Source organism: Adiantum capillus-veneris, chromosome 19, assembly GCF_014529385.1.
Source record: "Adiantum capillus-veneris isolate H3 chromosome 19, ASM1452938v2, whole genome shotgun sequence".
NCBI lineage: Eukaryota > Viridiplantae > Streptophyta > Polypodiopsida > Polypodiales > Pteridaceae > Adiantum > Adiantum capillus-veneris.
Window position 1 is genome coordinate 54941773 of NC_140949.1, and position 27121 is coordinate 54968893.

A 27121-nucleotide genomic window follows, 5' to 3' on the forward strand; every position below is an offset into this window, starting at 1 on the left:
GATCACAATAGATTTGCACTGGCCCGGCGGAGTTCCGTGCCTAAAGATATTGGCACCAAAGTCTGGCGCCCCTTTCGGTATTTCTTTTTGTATTAATCAATCATCAAAGTACAAGAGAGCGGTTAGGGTTTCACTCTCAGACTCTGCGTCCAGATGCCCTGAGAAGTGAGGCCCTCACCACTAATTTAAAGGTTACAAGGGATGCCCAAAAGCAGAGCCCCAAAAGCTGCAAAGCAAAAGCAGATTCTCTCTCTCTCTCTCTCTCTCTCTCTCTCTCAATGAGAGTCAGTAAAAAGCAAGTTCTCTTTTTCTCTTTCTTTCTCCCGAATCAAAGCGAAAAGCTGAGATTTGCGTCGCTCAAAATTTCCCAAAAAAAAAAAAAAAAAAAAATAATAATATTCCGCCTCCGCGATTTCCGGAAATTAGGGTTTTTGGCAGAAATTAGGGTTTGCAGGAATTTTAGGGTTTCTGCTATCCGCCACGTCATCACTTTGTGACATACCCCCCTCTTGAAAGCATTGTAATCGACCGCGATTACGCCTGCAAAACCGACAAAAGCCATAAACCGTCTTAGCAGACACTGACTGTTAGTACCTACGTACTAGGAACACACATCTGCACATGTACAAAATCGACAGTCACATCACACGACATCACCAGACATCACAGGACATCACATGACATTCAACATTCATTCGGATCTTAGACCATGATTTATCGGCAATGTAGCTAGCAATCACATCTAGGTCCAATCGGGACCTCATCGATGTCCGATTGACTAACCCCTATTGCAACCATGTCTATTCGAGATCAAGTAGACCAAAATGCTGCAGTCATTTCGTCTATCAGTTCCTGCACTCACAAGAAGTCAAGAACAAATCAGTATCATTATCAGGAATTCCATTTCATAAAGTCATCCAGCAGAATACTGTCAACTCTCAGTATCCCTGAAGCTCAAAGAGACATCAGTGACTTTAGTATCAAAATCGAGGCATCTGTTGACAAAGGAGCGGAGTAACTCCCCTCTTGTGCATCCCACTGCACCAGATCTTCGGCCAAGCTGAGTTTCTGGGTTCCGTTTGGAGTAGACTATGCTAAACCAAAACATTGAGGTAAAGTTTCACAATCCGAGGAGTATCTGCTAGGTCCTCCTCCTCCATCCACTTCGCATCAAATGCAGGAAAGTTCTTGAATTTAACCAAGAACCGCCTTCGGACTTTACCTTTCTTCGTATCATTATGTGCCAAAATCTGTTCAGGAACAAGGATCTCCTCGTTTTCTTCACTGCGGGTTGCTCATTAGGCTCCCCATGATCAGGCACATCACCCGGAGACATCATTTATCTTTTCAGTAATCTGGAAAGGTCCGTAGTATCACATACTAAGCTTTGGAAAAAGCCTCTCCTTTCCCTTTTTCTTTCTTAGGCGTGCCTTCTCAAAGGTAAGAGCACCCAATCATCCTCCTTCAGTTTCAAGTCGCGACGATGGCGATCCGCAGCCTTTTTCTGTCGTTCTTGAGACTTCTGCAAAGTCTCGCGAACCTTGGCAAAAGCCGTATCCAAATCTCGCGAATATTCATCCGCTTCAAATATCTAATCTTTCGTGCGCAGGAAGGATGGAACCTTCACAGCACTTTCAACAATCTCACATGGCGTCTTCCCCGTCGAAGAGTGTATCGTGTTATTGTAGGCAAATTCCACCAAAGGTAAGTTCTTTTCCGATTGAGTCTTCTGATCCGAGATACAGGACTTCAATAAATCTAAAATCACTGAATTGGCAATCTCAGATTGCCGTCAGTCTGCAAGTGGAACGATGACGAGAACTGCAACCGCGTGCCAATGTTCTCCCAAATTGCCTTCCAAAACAAACTCATAAATCTGGGGTCTCTGTCGGAGACAATCGTCTCAGGCGTGCCATGTAATCGGAAAATCATCGTGATCATTCTGTATTCTCGGGAGATAAAAAAAAATGAAATCCATTTCAATATTTTCCCAGGGGCGGGTGGGTATGGGTAAAGGCTGTAACAATCCCTGTGCCTTATGCCTGTCAAACTTGACCTTTTGGCATACCAAGCAACTGCGCACAAACTCTTCCACATCCTTCTTCAGTCTCCGCCAAAAGAAATCTCTCTCTACCCCTTTCATGGTGGTAGCAATGCCGCGGTGACGCGTAAAAGGTGGACAGTGGCAATCAGTCATAACCTTTTCCCTCAACGGCTGTGTAACGCACAACATAGTCTTTTTCATCAAGTAGCCTTCCCGAAGGGAGTATCCAGCTACTGTCTCCCCATCCCGTATCCGTGTGAAAATATCTGCAAAATCTGTATCTGTGGCACACTGATCGACCATATCCTCGAAGCTCCTATGATGTATCGCGGAAATAGCCAGAACCAACGGTTTTCGAGACAAAGCATCTGCCACCACATTCTTCTGTCCCTGCACATGGACAATCTGGAAGTGGAACTATGACAAGATGTTCGTCCACCGCATCTGCTTTTCCGAAAGCTGCTTTTATGACAAGAAGTAGTAGCGCCAACTCTGATGGTCTGTAAAGACAGTGAAATCCGCTCCGAGTAGGTAATGCCGCCACTGAGCAAGAGCGTGGATAACCGCCAAAAGCTCTTTCCCATAGATCTGTGCTGTCATCTCCGGCCTAGAGAACAAACGGCTCTCGTAAGCTATGACATGGCCTTCTTGCATCAAGACCGCACCCAGACTACGACCACAAGCATCACAATATACTTCAAATGACTTCTGCAAGTCCGGCAAAGTCAAAATAGGTCCCGTAGTCAATTTCTCTTTCAATGTCCGAAAGGCAGTCACCTCTGTGGGTCCCCACAAAAAAGGTACTCCTTTCTGTGTCAAGGTATGCAAAGGGGAAGCAACCTTTGCAAACTTTCGTATGAACCGCCTGTAGTACGAACACAGTCCCAAGAAGCTTCTAACTTCATGGACATTCCTCAAATCGGGCCAATCACGGATAGTCTCTATCTTGGCCGGGTTCATTTGCACTCCTGCTGTTGACACAATGTGTCCCAAAAAATGTATCTCTAGTAGGAAAAATTCACTTTTCGTAGCATTAATCACTAATGTGTGATCTCGTAATGCCTGAAAGACTTGAAGCAGATGATCTCTGCGTTGTGCCTCATTCTTGGAGAAAACAATGATGTCGTCAAAGAAAGTGCCAACAAATAGCCTGTACTCTCGAAAAATCCTATCCATCATCCGTTTAAATGTCGCAGGAGCATTGGTTAAGCCGAAAGGCATCACCAAAAACTCAAATAACCCAAAAGTCGTTCGAAAAGCTGTCTTGTAGACATCTCCTGGCGCTATCCTGATCTGATGATATCCACTCTTCAAGTCAATCGTGCTAAAGCACGAGGATCTCTGTAACCTGTCGAGTATATCATCGATCCTAGGAATCGGAAATCTGTTCTTGATGGTGATTTCGTTGAGAGTGCTATAATCGATGCACATTCTCCAAGATGTGTCTTTCTTCAAAACCAACAACACTAGAGAGCAATACGGTGAAGTACTAGGCTGGACAAGACCCTTTTCCAAGAGGTCTTTCACTGGGTTCATAATCTTTTCATTCTGTACTCGGCTCACACGATAAGGTGGCCGATTCGGTGGCGTGCTTCTAGATATCAGATCGATGGTATGATCTTCAGGCCCTCTCAAAAGCAATCGGCATGAGCGTGGAGAAAAAAAATCTTGGCGTTCTTTTCTTCAGGTCAAACCATATTCAACCTTTATCCATTGTTCAGTTCTCCCAAAAGAATGAGTAAGAAAACTGAAGTTCATCAAGTACAATCTCTAAGCCCTTCATTTATCAAAGTCGCTTTCTCGGCCCGGTAGTCAACCACGGCGTAGTTCTTGTGGTACCAAGGGATCCCGAGTAGAACGTCACTCGCGTGCCCTGAACACCCCTGTCATTGCAAAGAAAGTTTGCCAATGCTCGGTGTAATGGCAACATCCCATCCGGGTGCCAGTCGAACTACCTCCGCCTGTGGCGTCAGTTTGTCGGGCGTAGTTCCAAATCGAGCCGCCAATTCCAAGTGAAAAGAAGTTGGCCTTGGCTCCTTCAAAAGAGCTTCCTGATCCTTCACTTTGCCCCGAAAGCGGCAAAGTTTGTACTTTCATTCATTAGATTCGGTGCAGGTCCCACGCCATGTGGTACCAGTTCTGCTTTTCTATCTGCCTTTTCTGCCACATTCCTCAGCTGCTCTCGAACTCTCAGACCTGTCGTCGTCTTTATCATTCTGTTCTTTCTGTGCCTTATCAGGGCACTTCGTGGAAATATGTCCATGTTCCCCGTATCTAAAGCACTTCCCCTCTCTGATGAAGCGAGCTCTCTCCTCAGGAGTAAGCTTGGGTTGTGCATCCTTTTTCTCTGGCTTGCTCTTTTTCTTTCTATTTTCATTCCCAGAAGTCTGTTCGGCTCGTTGTGTCATGGCCTTATCTGTGGGGTAGGTCAAACTGCCAGAGTGAATGGCAAAGCCCCGCTTCGCATGACTCATCAACTCCTGAATAGAAGCTGACTTCTGTTCCAAGCAGTGATCTCGGATCTCTGTAGGTAGACTCAAGGTAAACCGCTCATCTGTTCTCTGAACGAGATCTTCTTGAATGAAGAGGCGGGTAGAAAAGAGTTCCAGAATCTTTCACAATAAGCATTGATTGTATCTTTCTTGGTCATCCGAAGATGGTTCCAAGCAGCTCGTGCATCTCGTTCATATTCTTGCGTCAACCAAGAAGAAATAAAAAGCTTCTTAAATTTCAGCCATTTAACTAGTGCAGTCTTGTTTAAAAGAAGCGTGGACCACCAAGTACGAGCATTCCCCTTAAAGTAAGAGGCAGCTCTCTGAATCTTGGAGTGCTCTGAATAGCGTCCTTCCGCGAAAGCGATGTCAAACTGCTGAATAAAAGACAAAGCCTTCGAAGCATCTGAGTATCCTGAAAAGTATCAAACTTGATCGAGTGGCCACCTTCCTTAAACTCTCGGACTTTCTTGCTTTTTTATTCTTCGAGAAAGTCATACTGGTTGGCTTTGTAATATTCTTCTTGTTCGCATAAAAGTTTCCATGATCAGAATCTGAGCTGTCTGTAGACAAGTCCTCAGTAGAACTGTCAGTCTCTGGGCGAGATGTAGCCTTCTTCTTGCCCTTTCCGAAGCTTTGTTTCTTGCTTCGCTTTTTACCTTTTCTGTCTTCTTCGCTCGAATCTGAAGAGCTAGAAGAACTGTCAGAAGAAGAAGAAGAAGAAGAACTGGGTACTCCTTCAAATCGAACACGCTTCTTCTGTTTCTTTGCCTTGTCAAATGTCGACTGACGACCCAAATATCCCGGGAAGTCAGTGCCTTTCATCTGTTTTTTGCCGTGCTTTTTGTCTTTCTTTTGCACGTCGAAAAGCTGAGCAATCCGTGCATCAACCACGTTCTATAGTTCCTTCTCCGTATATTTCTTGAAGGCAGAAGGTTTCTTGAGAGCGGGTTTCGGGAGTGGTGTTGTGGTTCTTTGCCACTCCATCTGTACCTCTTCCAAAGAGGTCTGGTTCATATATTTTGCCATCTTCGGGTCCTTGGCAAAATTGAGCATCATCTTTGTTGCATCGCCAATCAATTGACGACCTTCCATCTCTCTTTGCTCCGCCTGAGTAGGCCGAGGCGGGCCATACTCTCTGTCTGAATCTTCGTTGTGATCCCAGCCCGCATCTCCAGATGCAGAGGGAGTCGACTGATCCTTGCATGAAGCCATAGGTGCCGCGGAAAAAAAAATTCGGGGATCGGATTTCCCGTAGAAGAGAAATCGGCCGTGCTCTGATACCACTTTAACAGACTTGGACACTCCAAGTCAAGAATCAACCGCGACAGCACCAAATAACCACTTCAAAACAATTCACAGATCACAATAGATTTGCACTGGCCCGGCGGAGTTCCGTGCCTAGAGATATTGGCCCCAAAGTCTGGCGCCCCTTTCGGTATTTCTTTTTGTATTAATCAATCATCAAAGTACAAGAGAGCGGTTAGGGTTTCACTCTCAGACTCTGCGTCCAGATGCCCTGAGAAGTGAGGCCCTCACCACTAATTTAAAGGTTACAAGGGATGCCCAAAAGCAGAGCCCCAAAAGCTTCAAAGCAAAAGCAGATTCTCTCTCTCTCTCTCTCAATGAGAGTCAGTAAAAAGCAAGTTCTCTTTTTCTCTTTCTTTCTCCCGAATCAAAGCGAAAAGCTGAGATTTGCTTCGCTCAAAATTTCCCAAAAAAAAATAAAAAATAAAATAAAAATAATATTCCGCCTCCGTGATTTCCGGAAATTAGGGTTTGCAGGAATTTTAGGGTTTCTGGCAGAAATTAGGGTTTCTGCTATCCGCCACGTCATCACTGTGTGACATTCAGTCTAAAGGAGACATCATTTATATCTTCTTCTATCTGGAAAGGTCCATAGTATCTCATGCTAAGCTTTGGAAAAAGCTGCTTCTTTCCTTTTTCTTTCTCAGGCGTGCCTTCTCACAACATAAGAGCACCCAATCGTCTTCCTTCAATTTCAAATAGCGACGATGTCGAACTGCTGCCTTCTTGTGTCTTTCCTGAGATTTTGCTAAAACCTTCCGGACCTTGGCAAAAGTAGTGTCCAAAGTCCCTCGTGTACTGGTCTGCTTCAAAAATCTTATCTTTCGTGCTTAAGAAGGGTGGAACCTTCGGAGCACCTTCAATAATCTCAAATGGCGCCTTCCCTGTCGAAGAGTGAATTGTGTTATTTTAGGCAAATTCCACCAAGGGCAAATACTTTTCCCATTGAGTCTTCTAATTTGAAATGTAAGACTTCAATAAATCCAGTGCGACTGAATTTGCAATCTGAGATTTCCCATCTGTCTGCGGGTGGAAAGATGACGAGAACTGCAACCGCGAGCCAATGTTCTCCCAAATAGCCTTCCAAAACAAACTCGTGGATCGGGGATCTCTGTCAGAGACTATTGTCTCAGGCATGCCATGTAATCTGAATATCTGGGCAATGAACAGTCTCGCTAAGTTATCCGGCTTGACTGTTTTCTTCATTGGAATGAAATGAGCTTGCTTGCTAAATCTGTCAATAACAGTCCAGATACCATCGTGCCCACTCTGTGTCTTCAGGAGATCAAAAATGAAATCCATAGAAATACTTTCCCAGGTGCGGGTGGGAATGGGTAAAGGCTGTAATAATCCCTGTGCTTTATTCCTGTCAAACTTGACCTTCTGCTCACTTGGGACGCCAAGATTGTACAGTCTGCGCATCAATCTCACTCTACGCACTCTGTCAAAGGCCTTTTAGAAGTTGACAAAGCAGCAATAGATACGCTGCCCACGTGATTGACCCTCCTGGATGATAGCTCGAAGAGTGAATATGTGATCAAGAGTAGCAAAACCTCTTCTGAAACCTGGCTGCCCTTGTGCTCTTACACCCTCTCTCTCTGCTCAACGGCTGAGTTCGTGCTCGAGTACAAAAGTATAAAGCTTAGCCAATGTGTGGCATATCATGATGGTACGATAGTTACCAGGGAACATAGGATCCTTAGCCTTGAATATCGCCACAACGATATTGGAACTCCAACTCTCAGGGAAGCCTTCACGAACAAGCTCTGTTAAACATGTTGGCCAGGAAACGTGCCAATGTACCTTGTGTGTGGCGCAAATGTTCGGCAACCAGCCTGTCGTGGTCATGTGCTCTACCTCTATGCAGGCATCATGTATCATGCTCTCAGTAAAGAACATACAGATTTGAGGATGGGGCCTTGATGGCAACGCTAAGCTGGCACTACATATAAACTAGTCTCATACTGTCCCCAAGTATCCGTAGAGGTAATGGGTATGGAAGCTTGCCGTTCTTCAAAAAACCGCCATGCCTCGTTGGAGTCTTGGCTTAAGAACAACTCGTATAACTCCTGCTCAAGTCGAGCTAGAAAGCTTCTCTTCTTTCGCCTCACATGGCGCCAGAATGTTATCTGTGACTGTCTGTGTGTAATAATCCTTGCCACTACCTTTTTGTGTAGTTTGGTCCTCATCTCTCGACATTCATCGTCGTACTAGCTATTCGGGGACCTAGTGTATGGGCTAAAACCATGTCAAAGCCTTACCTTCTAGAATCATTCCAAATCCCTTGTACCCTCGTGCAAGCCATAGGAAAAAGTGGATAGATTAGCCAAAATGGCTAGGTTTATTCCAACCAAATTTGATGTTAAAACTCTTGGATTGGCTTTTGTAGAAAATCTCTATCCACTTTATGGTTTATCAACAAACATTGTGTCAGATAGAGAGAGGAAGTTTAATAGCCATTTTTGAACGGTCGTGTTTAAGAGGTTGGACACCAAACTAAGCATGAGTACAGCTAAACATCCTCAAACGGATGGTCAAACTGAAAGGGTTAATCAAATCCCAGAAGATAAGTTACGAGTATATTTGTAAGTAAAGGGAAAACTAATTGGGAAGAGTACTTACCTATAGTAGAGTTTGCATATAATAGTGCCAAGCACTCTTCCACTGGATATAGTCCATTTATGTTAATGTATGGGTTTAAGCCTAGAGCTCCTTATGCGCAAAAAGAAAAGGTTCAAGTAGCTAAAGATTTTTTAGAAGATATGAATGAAAAGATTAAACTTGCTAAGATAGTATTAGAAGGGCTCAAGATAGAGCAAAGACATATATTGATTTGCATAGAAGACCTCTTACCTTTGAGGAAGGGGAGCAAGTCTATTTAAAAGTGCCTCAAAAAAAGTCTGAAACATGAAGAAAGGACCATGTTTAAAATTATCACCAAGGTATTGTGGACCTTTTACAATACTAAAGAGAGTTGAAGATATGGCTTACAAACTCCAATTACTAGAGACAAGTGGTATACATCCATCATTCCACGTAAGGAGACTAAAAAAGAAGTTGGGTCAATCTGATAATCTTATTCAAGATGATCAAATAGTGAAACTCATAGATACTCAATTTCTTCCACATAAGCCAAGGAAAATACTAGACACTCGAGAAAAAATAACTAGAAATACAATTTATAAAGAGTGTTAAGTGGAAAGATTGTGCTAAAGAGAGTTCAACATCGGAGCGAGTAAGGATTATTTAGAAACGGTTCCCCAACTATAGGATTATTCGACAAGTGTGTGTGTGTAGCGACAGAAAGAGCACGCTATATTAGTTGCCCAAGACACCTTAGTTGCACGCCAAGCTACGCAACGCCCAATACAACTTCTTGGAAGCCTCTAAAGTATGAAAGGCAGCAAGAGGAATGCTCGAATATGCTGGTCAACTCTTCTTCTTTATAGTAAAGCATCGACAAAGTGGGTGAAATTCAAATAAATTGTTCTCTTTAGTATGGTTGACACGGTAGTACGACCAGGACGTGATCACACCATGGAACCAGATGAGGATGCAAGAAGATGACACTCTGGCCACCTATAGTGAACGTTTCTGGAATACCTTTTTGCCAATTGCTTCATTTTGAAAGATCTCTTTTGTGGAGCAGATGGAACAGTATTGGTGTTGATTACCCAAAGAGTTTCGACGATACTGTTTGGAACAGAAGTTCCAAGAGCATTCAGCAACTCATGGAAGATGCTATGGATTGTTTCTCCATGCACTTAGGCCCTTGACTTATGCAACAGATGAGCGAGTGTCCCAAGTCTTTGCAGGATTCTTCCAAGGAGAAGAAGAAATGCAAGAAGCAATAGAAGAAATCCGCAAAGAAATCATCCTAGATGTAAAATCAAAGGGTGAGTTTGTCCCACTTGTATCAGCTTCGGCCATTTCTAAATTAATGAAATCCAGTCATTTTTGTTTACTGGATCTTCTTGAGAGAGGTGAAAGACCATAAAAAATCTAAATTTGTCAGAGTTAGAACAACTTACAAGAACACCAAGAATTTTTTCAAGCTCAAGCCAATTGTTTCTCTGAGGGTTTGCTTGGAGAGCTACTTTCTGAGAGAAGTGAAGCTCATTTGCGGAGATTGCTTCGCCTATACACACCTTGATTCAAAAGGGTGTTTCATTTACGTGGGGACCTTCATAGATTGCAATGTTTGAGAAGCTTAAGGAGAAGCTGACGACTGGTCCTGTTCCCAGATTTCTAGAAACAGTTTGAGGTTTATTGTGATGCTAGCAATCTGGGTGCGGTCTTGATGCAGGAGGGCGATGTCATTGCTTACAAGAATGGTTGCACAGATTTACGAGGAGGAGCTGTTAGCAGTGATACATGCTCCGACTTAGTGGAGGCATTACTTGCTTCGAGCAGATTTCATAGTATTAACGGATCATCAAAGTTTAACGCATATTGTCCCAAAAACAGCCTTCAGATAAGCAAATGAAATAGGCAAACATTTTGTCACAGTTCCATTTCCAAATTGTTTACATCACGGAAAAGAAGAATTTAGCGGCCGATGCATTGTCTTGCAAATTGCAATCCACACATATCCGCTATCACGGCAGTGCATCATCAGAACTTTGAGGAAACGCTTGAGCAATATGCTACTGATATAGGTTTCTTAGACATCTTTGACAGGGTACAGAGTAAGAGTATATTACCGGTTAGGCCTCAAGTAATTCCCAAGGCCTAGGTCAGGCAATGACTTTGATATGACTTAAAATTGAATCAGTAAAGTCATTTTTTAATGAGTTTTCAGGAGGGTTAATTTTCAGATGAAACTGCTGCATATCTCCCAACTCAGGAATTGGATTGTCACACGAATTGGCACTATAGGTTCCTCTTAACCTAAATCTACATGCTTGTACTGTTAGATGCCCATTGAAGTGTGATTACATCCGATAAAACGTGTGTACAAGAGGGTTTTAAAGGTGGAAAATTTAATCTAATTGATTTGTTGGGGCATCTGGATCTTGCAAACATGCACACAAAATTTCCGGCACTAAATCCCCTAGGCCCTAAGACACTACTATGCACAGGATTGGCTCTAGAAGTGATGTAGCATGTCCATGTGGCACACAAACCCATGTGCACATGACAAGTACATCATTTATTGTTTCTAAATCGGGCAATATCTTGATTGCTTCCATTTAAGCAGGATCCATATGCACACTATATATCCTGGCCAAGGAAGTGAATTACTTCCAAAATGAGTTCGATTGACGAGCTGCATGTTCTTGCATAGCTTGTCAAAGACGATAGTCAAATGTTCCTAATGCCCTCTTAACTCTCCAAATACAAAATCATGTCATCAACGAATGTGCCAACTAATTCTCTGTGTGGTGCTTGTGAAAGATCCCAAGCTACGAGTATGCTAGATTGCCCTTCCATCATCTCAATAGCTAGCAATGGGGGAGACTCTAAATGCACCGATGTCAGCTTGTTTTAAGTTGCATTGCTTTATTATGGACAGATTGTCACCCTATTAGCACCCCTTGGACACACCATTACCTGCATCCACACGCTCAGTGTCACATAGTGATGATATGGCATGACAATACCGACCAGATGAGGAGAACATTCACCACATAGGAGCTGGACAAGAGCAGTGGAGCCAAGTCAGCGCCTGGCTGCACACAAATCCCCGGTGGGAATCGTGTTTTTGGCCAAGTTGTTGGAAGCGTTGACTTTTTGAGGCACCGGAGCTTTTGGGCTTGCCTGTTACACTTAAATTGAATCTCATGCAAGTTGATACAGAGAGTATATGGGTAATTTCTCAAAATGAAAATGTCGTTTTACAATGAGTGTTTTCTCCACAATAGTGAGGATGGAGTTATTGTATGGCCGAATATAAGAATGACAGCTCTCGCATAGGCTCCGATGTGTTATAGCTTACACAAGACTTCCAATGCAGGCCATGGAAAATTATTTCCTCATTTCAAGCTTCCATGTTACCATAGCCATTTTTCATTTCCTATTTAGGTTTTCATAATAATGAGCAGCTTCTAAGCCTTGAAAGTTGTTTCCTTTTTTCATGGACCCAAGTGTTGCACATACATTGCCCGTCCCATGTGACTATGCCAATAGTAACTACTTTTGTGGATGTGATATGTGGTAAGCATGAAATGGGTTTGATTCGGACCCTTGGGCCATTTCAAACGTAAGTCTAATTACTGAGCATTTTGGAAACATTTTATGGCATTCAAGTCCAAAAAATCATTGAGTATCAAAACAGAGCATTTGTGCATTTTCGTGACTATATAACATTATGGTCTAGAATGAGTCATGAATAAATCACCAATATGAAAGAAAATTCAAATAGAAAGTGATTCTTTTTTACCATCAGCTCGGGGGAGGTAGTAGGGAGAACTTTATAGATATCTGTGTACGTTGATGTACACATCACACCCACAAGGGGCCATACCGTGGGAACAACTTCCCCAATGGAGATTTGAGAAGTTGGTAAACAGTGAGCCTTAAACCCTCAACCTGAGGGCTACATCATGAGTGCTCAACCATTTGAGCTACATTCTTTGGGTAGAAAGTGATTCTTTGTTTGTGTAGACCTGCACAAGCAGCAAAAGTTTTGAATTGTGACATTAACTTAGGTCTTGTCATCTTCTTTGTTCTATTTGAAGCTTTACTTAGCAATAGTAAGCTTGCATTTTTTACTTTGCAGTGGAGATCCATTTCTCTTTGGGCCATTTTGGAAGCAGAACGCAGAAGAAAGCACAGTTGTGATTCCAGGATGGTACCGGATCGGTTATCAACTTCTTGAGAGTTCAGGGTATCGTTCGCTGACGCCAGCTCTGGAAAAAGAAATTCGAACTTTGCACTCGCTTGTTGGAAATGCTGTTACAGAGAACAAATACATTGTAGTAGGGGTTGGATCCATGCAGCTTCTGAATGCTGCCGTTGCTGCTCTTGCTCCTAATAATGGGACTCCTGCCAGCGTCATTTCTGCTGTTCCTTATTATTCGGTAAGCACTTTATCCTCTAAGTTGTGATAACTTTCTGATAGACAGCCAGAGTGGTGCTGATGGATTGTTTATTTAACATTGCTCCATATCCAGGCTTATCGTTCGCAGACAGAGCGGTTCGCAACATCACACTATGCTTGGGCCGGTGATGCATATATCTATGCAGAGCAGCAAAGCACTGTGAATGGATCATCAATAGAATTTGTCAATACGCCGAACAATCCCGATGGTGCAATTCGAGACGCAGTCGTCAATGGCAGTAATGCCTTCGTGATTTATGACCTTGCCTATTACTGGCCCCATTTTACAGCCATTACTGCAGCCCGTGATGATGATGTGATGTTATTTACTTTGTCGAAGGTCACTGGTCATGCAGGAAGCCGACTCGGGTAAAACTCCAGCATATGCTAAGTTGCTGCAAGAAATTTGGTGTTTAAGCTTGTGTGTGTGTGGGGATGTGTAGGTGGGCTATTGTGAAGGACTACTCTGTTTATTCAAGGTTGCTTAAGCATGTTGCATCGTTGGTCATTATAACATCACACGAGACCCAATTGAGAGCAACACAGCTGTTAAGAACTATCAACAAGGCCTATTCTAAGCAGCTTATTGCCAAAGAGAAAGTTCCATTGGGTCTTCCTCCTACTTATTATGCAAGCAAAGGTCTGAGCTTCCATTATGCATATGCCACTCTACGCCACCGATGGAAGAGGCTGAACCAAACATTAGAAACATCACAATGGCTTGGATTGCAGCTGTTGGATCCGAGTTACTGCAATTTTTTCAAAGAAGTGACAGGTCCTTCACCAGGTAAACCTTGAAAAGGAAAGTGGGTACATGCACACTCACACGAGCACTCACGCATGCATGTGCATGCACGCATGCGTGCGTGCGCGCACACACACATACCCCGCAAATTTCTGGAAATTTCCTAAATACCCCTCTAATCTTAAAAATTCCCAATATGCCCCTCAAAACTTGGACAAATGTTCCTAGTGTTCCCTTCAATTTGACCAAATTTTCCAATATGCCCCTTAAATTTTGCCAAAATTCTCAAATACCCCTTTAAAGTTTCAAAAAAAATCTCTCAATGCATTACATTTACGAACTTTTGATTGAAACAATTGTGCTCTAATGATTTGGCATGTTAAAATGAGGATTTTAAGGGTCTTTAGGAATAAATCATGATTTTCACATGCAGATGTCATATTTCTTGGTCCAATGGTAATACTATGAAATACGCATATAAGCACACACACACACATATATATGCATGTGTGTACGTGCACGCTAGATTGCACTAACGCTTGTGGTGATTGCTATTGATGTATGTGCAGCTTATGCATGGGTTCATTGCAAAGAAGATAGTGATGAGGATTGTGAAACGTTACTATTCCAAGCAGGAATCATAGCTAGAGCTGGTAAGAACTTTGGTTCAAGTGACCAATATGCTCGTTTAAGCCTTTTGAAACGAGATTGTGTGTTCGATAATCTTGTGGACCACTTATCAGTAATGGTATCAAGAGAGGATTCCAATAGGCCATCGGATCCAAAAGCAACCTTATCTACCCAGTAAAACAAAAATCTGGTCCATGTATGCTAAATGTCCATTTGATTGATCAAATTATTATGGCAAAAAAAAAGAAACTACGCCTGGCCAATGTACACGAGAAAATCTTATGAGATTACTCTTTAATTGAAATAGGAGATTGATTACAGTGAATTAATTCCTGTAAAATAGCAAAGCTATGATTTATAATTTGATGAAGTAGTGAAAACAAATTTTGAAGTTTTTTTAAAATATAAAAAGCAGGTGTTTATACTATTAGGGAGAATTACTGAAATAGCCTTGAAATTCGGGGAAATACCCCTCAATTTCTAAATTTCTCAAAATACATGTGGGTCACCTATAAATATGTGAACAGAGCACACGAGTCCTATATAAGGGGTTTTTAAACCTTGAATGTGACCCTTATTAACATACATAAGGGTAGGCAACAAAGGAGGCTTACACAGATTGGATAGAAAAAGGATTCATTTATTTGTGAAAAATCTAAAAGAGTATGGAGTTTTAAAATAGACCTTGAACGCACATGATATGGAGGGGTTACATATAGTGGACCCCCCCCCCCCCCCCCCCCCCCAACACACACACACACACACACAAAGGATGTTTACAAAATAACAAAGGGTATTTTGGGAATTTTGGAAAAATGTAAGGGCATTTTGGGAAATTTTGGCAAAATATAAGAGGTAATTTGGGATTTTTTTTCCAAGTTTTAGGAATATTTTGGGTAATTTTCTCATATTATTAACGTCAAAGATACAACATTACCATAGAGAGGGTTGAGCAAGACATACATTCTTATTCAATACACAAGCAACCCGTCCTAGCTTGTTATCCCATGCACCCCGAACTAACTGATAGGCTTGAGGCATATGAGCATGCTCTAGTGTCCATACATGGAGCCTAAACAAAGCATGCATCATATGAGAAAGTGGGAACAAAACTTTTGATTCGTTGGCTCATCATCAACTCGCCATGTTCGCTATGGCAAGGTGGAACAAAGCTTTGTTACATCAAGGCAGATACTTCCTCATTACAATGAAAACATTTCGTATGAGAGAGAAGAAGAAGAAGAAGAGAGTTTTAACGTTGTAGGAAACTCTTCCTATTGGCCTAACTAATAACTTCATCCATCCTAGATGACTAGAGAGGTTTCCCACATTCTCATACTTGTCAAGTTGGGCTTAACCCCAAAAAACTCCCCCTTAAGCCGAACTTGGGGAGTTTTACAATGACTAATTTAATGGCTTATGGCTATCATGGGTAGTGTACTCCTAGGATACTACTGATACATCTAGGTGTAGTACATGATTCATCATGGTGGTTCTCATAATGGATTCATCACTCATGGCTCAATAATACTCATCCTAGGCTCACAAGGTAGTCCTAAAGAGATACTGTTATCATGTTGTTCATTCATTCATGTGTAGTTGATGTCGCGCAAACGAATTGAGTGTCATGATTCCATCATTCTTCGCTATCATCGGTTCTTCTTCATTTTCATCTTCAACTTGATGTTTGTCGGTCTAGTTGGTCTGGTTGTGGAGAATGAGTCTTCATGGATAATGGTGCAAAGCACGTATGCATTACAATGTTTATGATGCTTGTGTGTGTGCTTGTGTTTAGGTGAAAGTACTCATACATATCGTGTAGTGTGCTCATTATGTGTCGGAAGGTCTTACCATATCCTTTGATAGCAGTGTCTAGTCAATGTGCATTGTGCTTTTGTACATAGGTATTGCATACATATCAATGTGGGCCTTGTACAAATATATCCTCAAGGAAATTTATTGAATGTGAAGTCACTCTTCTCTTTTGAGAATCTCCTCTTCACAATGGTTGAAGCCTTGAAGCTTGAGGAAGAAATCCTTGAAAGATTATTTGAGATTCATTCGTCTTTGCTCCTGTGGGAAGCACCCATCATAGGGTCTGTCGCGTGGGAGAGATTCCTTTCAAAATTGGGTTCGAAGTCCTTTGGGAAAAACTTCGTGGGAATAACCCCTTTTGTGGCCTTGGCCCTTGGTGGCAAATGTCAAGTGGGAAGGGTTGCTTAGTGAAGACAAACTTCCAAAAAATGAAATGGAGAGCGCAATAGTTCTCGATGGTCAAGTGGTTTTAGCCGTGCCAAGGAAGACTGGCGAGTCAGCGTGGCTATGCAGGCTGTTGAGGAGCATAGACTACAGGGCCAGACCGAGGAGGGTTTCTTCGCAAGCAGTCCCTCACCACCTCCTTTCGCCCCTACCCACTCTCTCCTCACCCCCTGGCCCCTACCCACCTTCTCCCTTCCTCTCGCCCCTACCCACCCCCTCACCCCTAGCCTCCCCCATTTGCCCAACCCCCTCACCAAACAACCTCACCACTAGCCTCACCCCATTTACATTTCCCCCCTCACCTCTACATTTATACTAGCCTCTTACATTCTGAGATTTTGCTACAAACTTGGGCCTTCTTCAATTTCTACTTTCTGTACAACATATCTCACTGTGGAAGGGTTGCCGTACTTCTTCACTATATTCCGCAAATACCTACATTTCATCATTTCTTCTCCACAGAGCTTCAATCGGGTTGACTGCATTTTTTCTGCTAGTTTCAGTGTTCTTTCTAATTTCAAAGTTCTCTCTCACCGGTGGTCTTATGGCGGGCAACCTGTAGCAGGGCTATAATGTCACTGGCATAGGACATGCAGTTAGTTCACACTGGAGGGACTCTCACCCAGTCAGTGATATGGGTGGTGACCTAGTGGACACCGTGGTCGGATCACCACCGGCGCAGTTTGGAGATACGCTTAGTTGGATTGAGATATTTTGCTAGCCGTTTGTGGCTCTTTATGAGATGCATATGTGTGGTTAATTCCAATCGTATCATATATTATCATCATCCACTTTGTATGGTTGTGCGTCTTGAGCCTCGAGTCTAGAGTCTGGAGATCAGCATGACCCATTTGCACTCTCTCCCTGCACATTGGAGCCTCGACACCCCATTGTACCTGTAAGTCTTGGGCTTGAAGCTGAGTGTGCTACCATCCAGAGTTTGTATGGTTCTGAGTACCAGTGAGTTCTGAGTCGGCTAATGTGCTTTGAGTTGTTGTTTCATTGTTGTGTGATGTTTTCTTTTTGTTAAAGTGAGGTTTTACGCACACTGCATTGAGGAGCACCCACAATAGAGAGCACGACAGACTTTCCCTGCTACAATTTTGTATGTAAGACTGACAAATTTCGAAGTGCTTTTTGTAATTTATTTGGCTTGACTTTGATTCAACACAAATTTAGAAAACAAAGGAGTCTTTATTTCTAAAAAGTGAATTAAATTAGAAAAGAGAAGTTACAAAATACAATGATTCAGGTGGATAATACATGTGACCAATATTTTGGGAAAAACCTTTACGCTTCTTTCTTCAAAAACTAAGAGTTGGATCTCTCTATGTAGTAGTGGGATGTGTAAGATTTATTTAATGTCGTAATTAATGGTCACCCATTGGGAGTGTGTTTGATTTAATTTAAACGTGTGAGTGTGTTTTGACAAAAGGGCAGTTCATTTGAGGACTTAAATTACCCTTTCGCTTACTAAGCACCTCTTGGTGGACCGGCTACCTCATTGCTTTCGTGAAATGAGTGGTATAAAACAAACAACGTGACTAAATTTGAAAAGCACAAATATAATGAATCAATGACATTTGGTTGTAGTAGGAGCCTTTTCAAAGTACGAACCAATTGAAATGTATTCCCTCCTTTTCTTTGATAGTGCAAGCTCACTTTTTATTTCGCAAGTACACCTCTTTACTTTATGTTTGAAAAGCTGCAAAGACACTGACATTTGGTTGTATTAATAAGAGCCTTTTCAAAGTACTAACCAATGAAAATTATTCTTTCCTTTTCTTTAATCGTGCATGCTCACTTTTTGATGTATTCGGCATGCACACCTTGTTTAGTTTATCCTTCAAATATCAACTAGTATGTGACCCGCGCGTTGCCGCGGCTACATGTGCGTCAATTGAAGCAACCATTGTTCTCCTTCCCTTCACATGGAGGGAGAATTTGGGAAAATGCCTATGGTTCTCATGTGAGCTTTTATAGCTCTTTAATACACTTGTGCATCAACCACCACTATAACTACTTTTTAGATGACAATGTATGACAACACACAAGGTCTAAGTGCCCTCCACATTCACATCAACCAAGCACAAATCTATTTTTTGGATCAACAATATGTCTACCTTTGCGAGTGTAAGATCAAACAACTAATGAAGTGTAGTTACTCTCCACACTCTTGTGGAACGACCAAGGACAAATCTCCTTCTAGTTGATCATGCCAAGCTCCAACATTGTCCTCCTAGTCATGGTGAGTTTGTCCTCCCCCCCCCCCTAAAATCTCCTTCTAGTTGATCATGCCAAGCTCCAACATTCTCCTCCTAGTCATGGCGAGTTTGTCCCCCCCCCCCCCCCCCCCCCCCCCCCCCTCCTTGTCTCTATCTATGTGTGTGTGTTCAAGAATCATAGGGTCAATTTGAGGTCTCTTGCAAATGAATTAAGTAATGGGCTCCCTTCGCATGATGTCTTGTTTTAACATCCTATGTTTCTCTCTAAGGAGGTAGCGAATTTGCAATTAGGCTAGAGATGTCTCCCTCACACAATGGATATGGCACCATGCTGAGTGGTAGTGGCCCTCTAAATAGGCTAATAGAGAGCTGGTATCCTTCTATGATTATAGTGTTTGCATTGAATAACAAATTCTTTAGATGCATTAGCATCCCCTCTCACCATCCTTACCAATCAAGGCATTGGTCATAATAGCAACTCTCCCATGCTTCTCTCGTGTAGTTTTGGTCTTGCATTTGGGGCATCACATTCAACTAAATCATCAATTTCTATTTGTTGGCGCTTAGGATGCATGTACTAGCCATGAACCAACATGCCAACATTACACCACATAGTAGTAGAAGAAACTTTGCCATTGGTATGCACAACTGATTTGGTGAGCAATGTGTCGTTTGCTTCTCAAAGGCAATATTCATGATGGGTGTGTGACCTGGGGGTGATTGCATGGCTATAGCAACTTTGTCTCTATATGTAGATAAATTTCAAAATTTATAGGCTGGATTGCACTCAATCTAGCTATCATGGAAGGCGCATATTGTTTGTTTGTGTACATCTGGGCACCATTGGCACCTTAAAATATGAGGGCAATGAAAGCAAAAAAGTTCACCCAATTGTTTCTCTTTGCAAGAGTTTTGGGCATCATGCTAAAAGAAAGAGCGTGCTGCAAAACACACACACACACACACACACACACACACACACACACACACACACATACACACATGGAGTACACATGCACGTTCTTCTTTGAAAGAGAAGATTGTATTCAACCATTCACATGTTTTCCCTTACCCATCTTTTATACCATAGCAGCCATTTGGCTTAGCTCCCACTCCCTTAAATGTGAGATAGAGCATTGAGGCACTACATGAAGGAGAGTCCCTTTTTGTACGCGAATTATATCCCTTAACTATTTGAGAGTGCGACCATCATACCCTACATGAGTGCTCAGCTTTTGATCACATCAAACTTGCTTTACCCACATTTTAGCCCATACCATGGCCTACATACCTTTCTCTCCTAGCCACCTCATGGATTCAACTTGTTAGTGGCCACCCTTATATCCATAGTCTTCAAGCAATTTACATGTTGTACTTGGTCCCACAGGTCAATCTGACCTTTAAGGATAATCTCTCTCTCTCTCTCTCTCTCTCTCTCTCTCTCCCGCCCGTTAACCTTTGAGGTCACTGTGATTGTTTCTATGATATTTAAAGTTATGTCCCCCTCTCCTTGTATAAGTATGTGAGCATGCAAGCCCTTGAGTTCAAATATCAAGTTCGTCGGCTAAAATTTTTAGGTCTCTTGTGATATTCTTCTTCTTCTTCTTCCCTTCTCTCTCTCTCTCTCTCTCTCTCTCTCTCTCTCTCTCTCTCTCTCTCTCTCGCTATGCAGCATGATGACTTGTTGCCAACAATGTTTGGATTGGATAAGGTTTGCCTAAACTCAATAGCTGAGAGTTGGGATTAGGTGGTCTCAAGATTAACGGGTCTCAAACCACGTCACTATGAAGAAATCTCTCTCTCTCTCTCTCTCTCTCTCTCTCAGGCTGCATGTCTAGTTTGTAGTATTAAAATGAAGCATGTGAGAGGCTAAGAGCCTGGTCGTGTGTACCAGCAAGCCTGCTTTCTGCCCGGGCAAGAGCCAGATCTTCTCTCTCTACTTATCTAATTATGGTAGTTAAGAGCCTCGAAAGGGGCATAGCCTTTCACATGGTTGACTTGGTTGACTTTTGAGGCCCTCTTGGCTAGCAGGAACCTGTTCAAGATCTATCTCATCACTCACTCAAATCAAGCATTTATCTTTGAAGCCACCGATCTTCTTGACTCGCAAACAAAGCTGGAAGGCTATTTAGCTGTTCCAAATTGATCAGGCTCTAAAATGACACGGAGACAGTCCTACAATGGAGGCACAGGCATGTAGGCAGCCCTACAATAAGAGACCAGAGTCATCATTTCTAAGGGGAGGCAAAGGGCTCACATTAGGTATGCAACACCAAGGAGGATTCAAATGAGTAAAGGATTGCTAACTCCAAGACCAAGGCCCATACCCTCGACTGGCAATGATTATCCTCCAATGCAATCACATCAGTGTTTTGGAAAAATAATTTTTCAAACATACAAATTTGCTTTCCTTTAATTTTCCAAGAGGAAATTTTGAAAATTAGGTTTATTTTGCAGGTTTTAACACTATTTTTCTCTATTTTGGGATAGAATTTCTCCTTTTCCCCTTGCCCTCAACCGGTATTTTTGAAATTAAAAACGGCATGATATTAAGTTGAGACACATTTTTCCCAAACACTGAATTGAAGACCCGTCTTGCACGACCGTTGCCGTGAGCACTGTAGCAACAGGCAATGCCACCTGTCCCCTTGCAGAACCCCTTTTTTGTTGCCTATGTCAGAAGTTTGAGATGTAAAAACTTGGGAAAGCTAAAAAGCTTGGATGTTCACTTTGGAGCTCTCAACATTGTAGCATCCGCTGACTCGCCAAAAAAGATGAAGAAAGTGTGGAGACGGATGTGGGACTCTCTCTCTCTCTCTCTCTCTCTCTCTCTCTCTCTCTCTCTCTCTCTCTCTCGGTGTGGAGGGCCGCAACTATGCAAAAATGGAGTCCGTCGGGATCAAGGGTGGTGGACAGGTAGCGGTAGAGGAGTAGGTGGCTCAGCAAGCGCTTGTGGCGAGTGGGACATGTATTGGATCAAAACTCTTGGCGTCCTGGCCAACAGAGGATTGAGGTTGTATAAGGGTGTGGGGCTTGTGGCGGATCAGCTGTTGGCAGCCAGGGGTGTTGATAAAGGATACTACATGAGGCTTGTTGCAGCAACATTTGAGAAGTTGTACATGAACTAAGTGGTGGGTTGTGTTCATGATAGAGTTTGGGGAAGGGGGGGAGGGCATTCTCTGTCAAGCACTAAGGCCAATCAATGGCACCCTCTCTCTCTTTCAAACGAAAATAGACACACACACTCCTCAGCATGACTAAATGGGATTGGTCCTCCCTCTCTCTCTGTGTGTGTGTGTGTGTGTGTGTGTGACACACACACATACAACTGCAGCAAATAACGAAGACGTCTCTCTCTCTCTCTCTCTCTCTCTAAGATCTACGACCCGCACGACAATGCCATAGAAATGAAACATGATCTCCCTCTCTCTCTCTCTCTCTCTCTCTCTCACACACACACACACACACACACACACACACACACACACACACACATGCACGCACACTCTGTCTCTCTCTGTCTCACACACACACACACACATGCACGCATTTTTGAGACAGACCAACTTATCGACGCGTGACATAGCTCGCTGCTTATTATTTTTTCAAGCTGCAAAGTAGAGTCACCCTTTACAAAAACAAAAGTAATCACCCTCCAAAATTGAAGGCTGGCTTGCTAAAAAGTTTGCATACTATAAATATATATATAGTACTAAGTATTGTGACTTTTTGTAGAAGAAGTAAAAAATAAGTCTTTTCATTTTCTACCATCACAATACTTGCTACTTAGCATTCACTTTTACATTTCAAACCAAATGTTTCTTAAGGTTCTTGAAATGAAGGAGAGAGTGACACATGGATGCCCTCTCCTTCCTTGAAACTTTTAAGCTCAATTATATATAGTATAGATGTTCCAAGAAGAATCATTTTTGGCTTTCTAAAAGAAACCCTTAGTGTTGTGCTTGGTTAGGGAGACTTCCATTGTTTTCAGTGCATGATGAGACTTACCTTTCATTTCACATTTGACATGTCTTTACTTTTCTTGCATTCTATTGTTTTAGAATGCTATAGTGAAGCTTTACCTTGCATAAAGTTTGCTGGTGAAACTAGCAAAATTTTTGAGATTTGCAAAATTTTGGGATGACTTTTTCACATATTTCGTCGGTTTTTCTTTCGTTTACCATGGTTTGCAGTTAACTAGTTTCGATTTTCAATCAGCTCAAGACTAAGCTGAGGCAATTCTTTCCCAAACACTGATACCGGTTTAATTCAACCTAGCAATTTTATCACTTTCTAATTGTTTTTGAAAGTTGTCGTGACCCTTTCACTTGTTTTTTTTTATAAGTGAAGCTTCACCTTGCATAATTTTAGTAAGTTTTACACACGCACACACATACACACATGTGCTTTTTTTTGCATTATATTGTTTTAGAATGCTAAAGTGAAGCTTGACCTTGAATAATTCTAATAAATTATATACACACACATTCACATATATTAATTAGTTCTTTTTGTTTCACCTTTCATTTACAACTTCAGATGGCTTTACATTTCTTGCATTTTATAGCTTGATTCCAGTTAGTGTTAACGTTTGAGAAAGTCTCTTTTATTAAGCCGTTGCTAGTCGAGTTTCTTCCTCATCACTAAGAAGAAAACCGGAAAGTTAATTGAGATTTGCAAAATTTTTGGACGACTTTCTCACATATTTTATCGGTTTTTCTTCCGTTTACCATGGTTTGCAGCTAGCTAGTCTTGATTTTCAATCGGCTCACGACTCAGCTGAGGCAATCCTTTTTCAAACACTGATACTAGTTTAATTCAACCTAACAATTTTATCACTTTTTTATTGTTTTTGAAAGCCGTCGTGACCCTTTCAGTTGTTTTTCAAACAAGAGGTCTTGGCTCTTCCTTAGGACTAAGTGGCACGGGCATGGTGGGGTGGGATCTACGACGGGGGCATTGTGGGCCGTAGATCCCAAATGCAGGTAAGTAATCTAGGGTACCTGCATTTCGAAAGTAATCTAGGGTACCCCCACTTTGGGGCGTCGGGTTTGAACCCGGGACCTCACGCATGAGAGGCACGTACCTTAACCATTATGCCATGTGTGCATTGTGAAACGTGGAGGCCCTAATCTACTTAAAACATGTAAATTACGAGCGGGTGCCGAAAGTAAATTAGGGTACCGTAGATTACTTTTTATGTTAAAAAGTAATTTAAGATACCCTAATTTACTTTTGGTGCTGCCACTAAGATTTACGGCCCACAATGCTCCCGTCGTAAATCCCACCCTCCCATGCCCGTACCACTTAGTCCTTATTTTAAAAAGTGATCTACGATACCTTAATTTACTTGTGCGCCACCACTAAGATCTACGGTCCACAATGCCCCCGTCATAGATCCCACCCTCCCATACCCGTGCCACTTAGTCCTGAGACCCCCCCTTCCCCCTAAATATAGGTGTTACTTAGTGTTGAGGGGTCTTGGCTGGCCATCAACAACATAACCAATCAAAGAAGCTCATTAAGGGTGAAATTGACTTCCCGCTTGAAAAATGATGGCTGCCCAGAGGCTTGTTGGCTGTTCTTATTTGCGCAATGGGTGGACAAATTTTCTTTTAAGTGCCTAAACGTTGGGCAGGGTAAAGAGCCTTTGAAGACAGTACCGGGCTGCGCGGGCACGCCTGCTTAAAAGCCTACTCATCGCTGACGTGTCAATCAACTTCTCCTTCCCTCGGCTCCTCCAGCAGAAATCTCTCTCTCTCTCTCTCTCTCACACACACACCCGCGCGCACGTAATGCCTGCTACGAGTCCGCCTAGAGCTGGCGGACGTCAGCTCTTTTCGGCCACCTTTCTCATCTTCTCAGTTTCTTTCAATTTCCTCTTTGCTTCAAGCTGGCTTTGGGGGAGGCTCGCCAAAGAACCCGGGCTTACACGCCTTCAGGAACGAGAGGCAGGGACTGTGCTTGATGAGAATTTTCCCACAGCTGGATGGAGTAGACGGGCCGCTGATGCCGCAGAAGCAGTGGCCCTCTTTGATTGTAGCGGTAATGGAGAACTCTACACAGACACAGTTCCTGTGACGGACAAGAATAGCTTCGATGGAGGTACTGAAGAGGCGATTTCATGTGAGTGTTATGAGTGCTTCTCAGGGCCTCGCTGTGCAGATGCTATCGAGAATTGCAGCGCAAATGTAGACAGGCAAGAAGGCTAACATTTCTTTCTTTTTCTTTGCATGAAATTGGAAATTCTATTTGTAAGATTTACTTCTTGGCATTTATAGCATATGCTTTAACAATGGATTAAACTATACGTGTTCGGGCTTGCTCCCTCCAGGAAAATTGCAATTCAAGATACCTAGGGGTGTTTATCTAATGGCCTTTTTCCTTGCATGTGTACACAGAAAGAGTAGGGGGAGGGAAAGAAGCATGATTTTGGGCAATAGCTCATTTGATTAGGTCGAGCAAAGGTGACCAAGATATCTTTAAGATCAAGCGTTGTATCACTACCTGCATACAAATTGCTGGATAAGGTACCCCCACACGTAGGTGGGTAATTTGTAGTTGCCCTAACCCCCTTTGCAAATAACAATAACCTTCTCCATCACATGTGAGCATCACCCCTAGCAGTCACTTTCGCCCATCTTGCTGCATGAATTCATTTTTCCTCTTGGGATTCTCTTTTTGGCATGGGAAAATGTGGACTTTTGCTAGATTTTCCAACTGTATGATGGAGACACACTTTTCTATGTGTGCTGTTTTTATTAATTTTTTTTCCATAAAAGGGGGGCGCTTGTGAATTATATTAGAAGAACAAAATTACATGATATGCTCGTATACAAAACATGTCATGACCGTATACAAAAGCCATCTCAAAATATAGACCGTCGTGCCACCTAGTTACAAGGCTAATTTCATGTACATCATAATGTTCAGCATCTAGGAAGATCATTCAGAACTTTTTGGATGTGTTGGAGCAGCCTTGCCTGTACAGCTTTTCACCTTCATTCCTGCACTCGTCAATCATCCTTTGAAGGTGAGTATATAACCGATCAAGCAACACCTCTTGTTGCTTGTTTATGTTTGAGTATATGACCCATACACTCGGTCAGCACCTTGTAATTAGCTTGGTATAGACTGCAAATTAAGAGTAGCAAACACAGTTCTCAGACTTTTAGTCCGGTAAGAGCCATCAAATAACCTATTATTCCTCTCCTTCCAAATGACCCATAAAAATTCACCCCCAATTCTGTTCCATACAACTGAAAAGGTGGAGACGGAGTCTCCCAGTAGCATCTGCTTCCAATTCGGGCAAAAGCCCAGTGAAGAATAGAGCGGAGCCAACATTCTTTGAATTTTAATACAATTCATAAACAGGTGAGGGATATCCTCCACTTCCCTTTGGCAGTAGACACACAAGCCCGGCCCTAACCCTACTTTCTAAATACGACTACTTGTCCACACAGCTTTATGCAAGATTAACCAAAGCAGAACTGAATGTTTAGCTGGTATTCCACTATTCCACATAGACTTGAACTTAAAGTGCCACTGCGTCCTGTCCAGAGACACATTCCAACGAGCATTAAGTAGAACATGAATTGGGGTAGGCAAAATAGGGGGCAGGGAAGGTGGGTGGGAGAACATACTCCCCTGCTGCCAATAGATGGCCTTAGTCTAGGGAATAGTACCGAGGGACAGCATCCATTCGGATGCATTGGGGAAGCTAGGTCTCCTAGTTTTAACTAGATTCAGTTCCCACAGTTGAAGACGATGTCACAAAGTGATGATGTGGCTGCCCGCTCTATTGAAACCCTAACCCTAAAAATCAAAAACCCTAATTCTATTGAAACCCTAACCCTAAAATCAGAAACCCTAATTCTTCCCTAACCCTAACCCTAATGCCACGTGGCAGCTGTACAGATCTCCGTGATTTGCAGCGTGAATTGTGCTGGCAGCTTTTTGACAGTTTTTGAGCCATGCTACACAATTGTTGAGAGAGAGAGAGGGAATCTCTTTGCTTTATTTGAATAAGCAAGAGCGAGAGAAAGAGAAAAGCCTCTTTGCTTTATTTTAGCAAGAGGAAGAGAGAAAGAGAAACTGCTTTATTTTTGCAAAGCTTTTGAGCTTTTGATTTTCACCTTTTGGGGCTCTGCTTTTGGCATCCCTTGTACTCTTTAAATAAGTGGGGAGGCCACTCACAACTTAGAGCATGTGGACGCAGAGTCTGAGTGTGAGCGCCTGCCCGCACTCTTGTACTTTGAACTCAGATTAATACAAAAAGAAAGACCGAAAGGGGCGCCAGTCTTTGAGGCCAATACTCTAGGCACGGAACTCCGCCGGGCCAGTGTGAATCAATTGTGAACTGTGACTGTTTTGAAG

The 27121-nt window shown here is 42.6% G+C and overlaps 2 protein-coding genes across 2 annotated transcripts in view; both read left to right on the top strand.

Annotated features, from left to right (window-relative positions):
- LOC147434047 (tryptophan aminotransferase-related protein 3-like) overlaps nucleotides 1–14586 on the top strand; it is a 42795-nt gene extending 28209 nt beyond the window's left edge. Inside the window, exons 2-5 of the mRNA XM_086490659.1 lie at nucleotides 12566–12866; nucleotides 12960–13255; nucleotides 13330–13673; nucleotides 14201–14586. Coding sequence (XP_086346785.1) covers nucleotides 12566–12866; nucleotides 12960–13255; nucleotides 13330–13673; nucleotides 14201–14439 — 1180 coding nt within the window. The 3' untranslated portion in view covers nucleotides 14440–14586. The remainder of the gene's footprint in view (nucleotides 1–12565; nucleotides 12867–12959; nucleotides 13256–13329; nucleotides 13674–14200) is intronic.
- Nucleotides 14587–24426: 9840 nt separating this feature from the next.
- Nucleotides 24427–27121, top strand: part of LOC147434048 (tryptophan aminotransferase-related protein 3-like) — a 33804-nt gene continuing 31109 nt past the window's right edge. Inside the window, exon 1 of the mRNA XM_086490660.1 lies at nucleotides 24427–24944. Coding sequence (XP_086346786.1) covers nucleotides 24541–24944 — 404 coding nt within the window. The 5' untranslated portion in view covers nucleotides 24427–24540. The remainder of the gene's footprint in view (nucleotides 24945–27121) is intronic.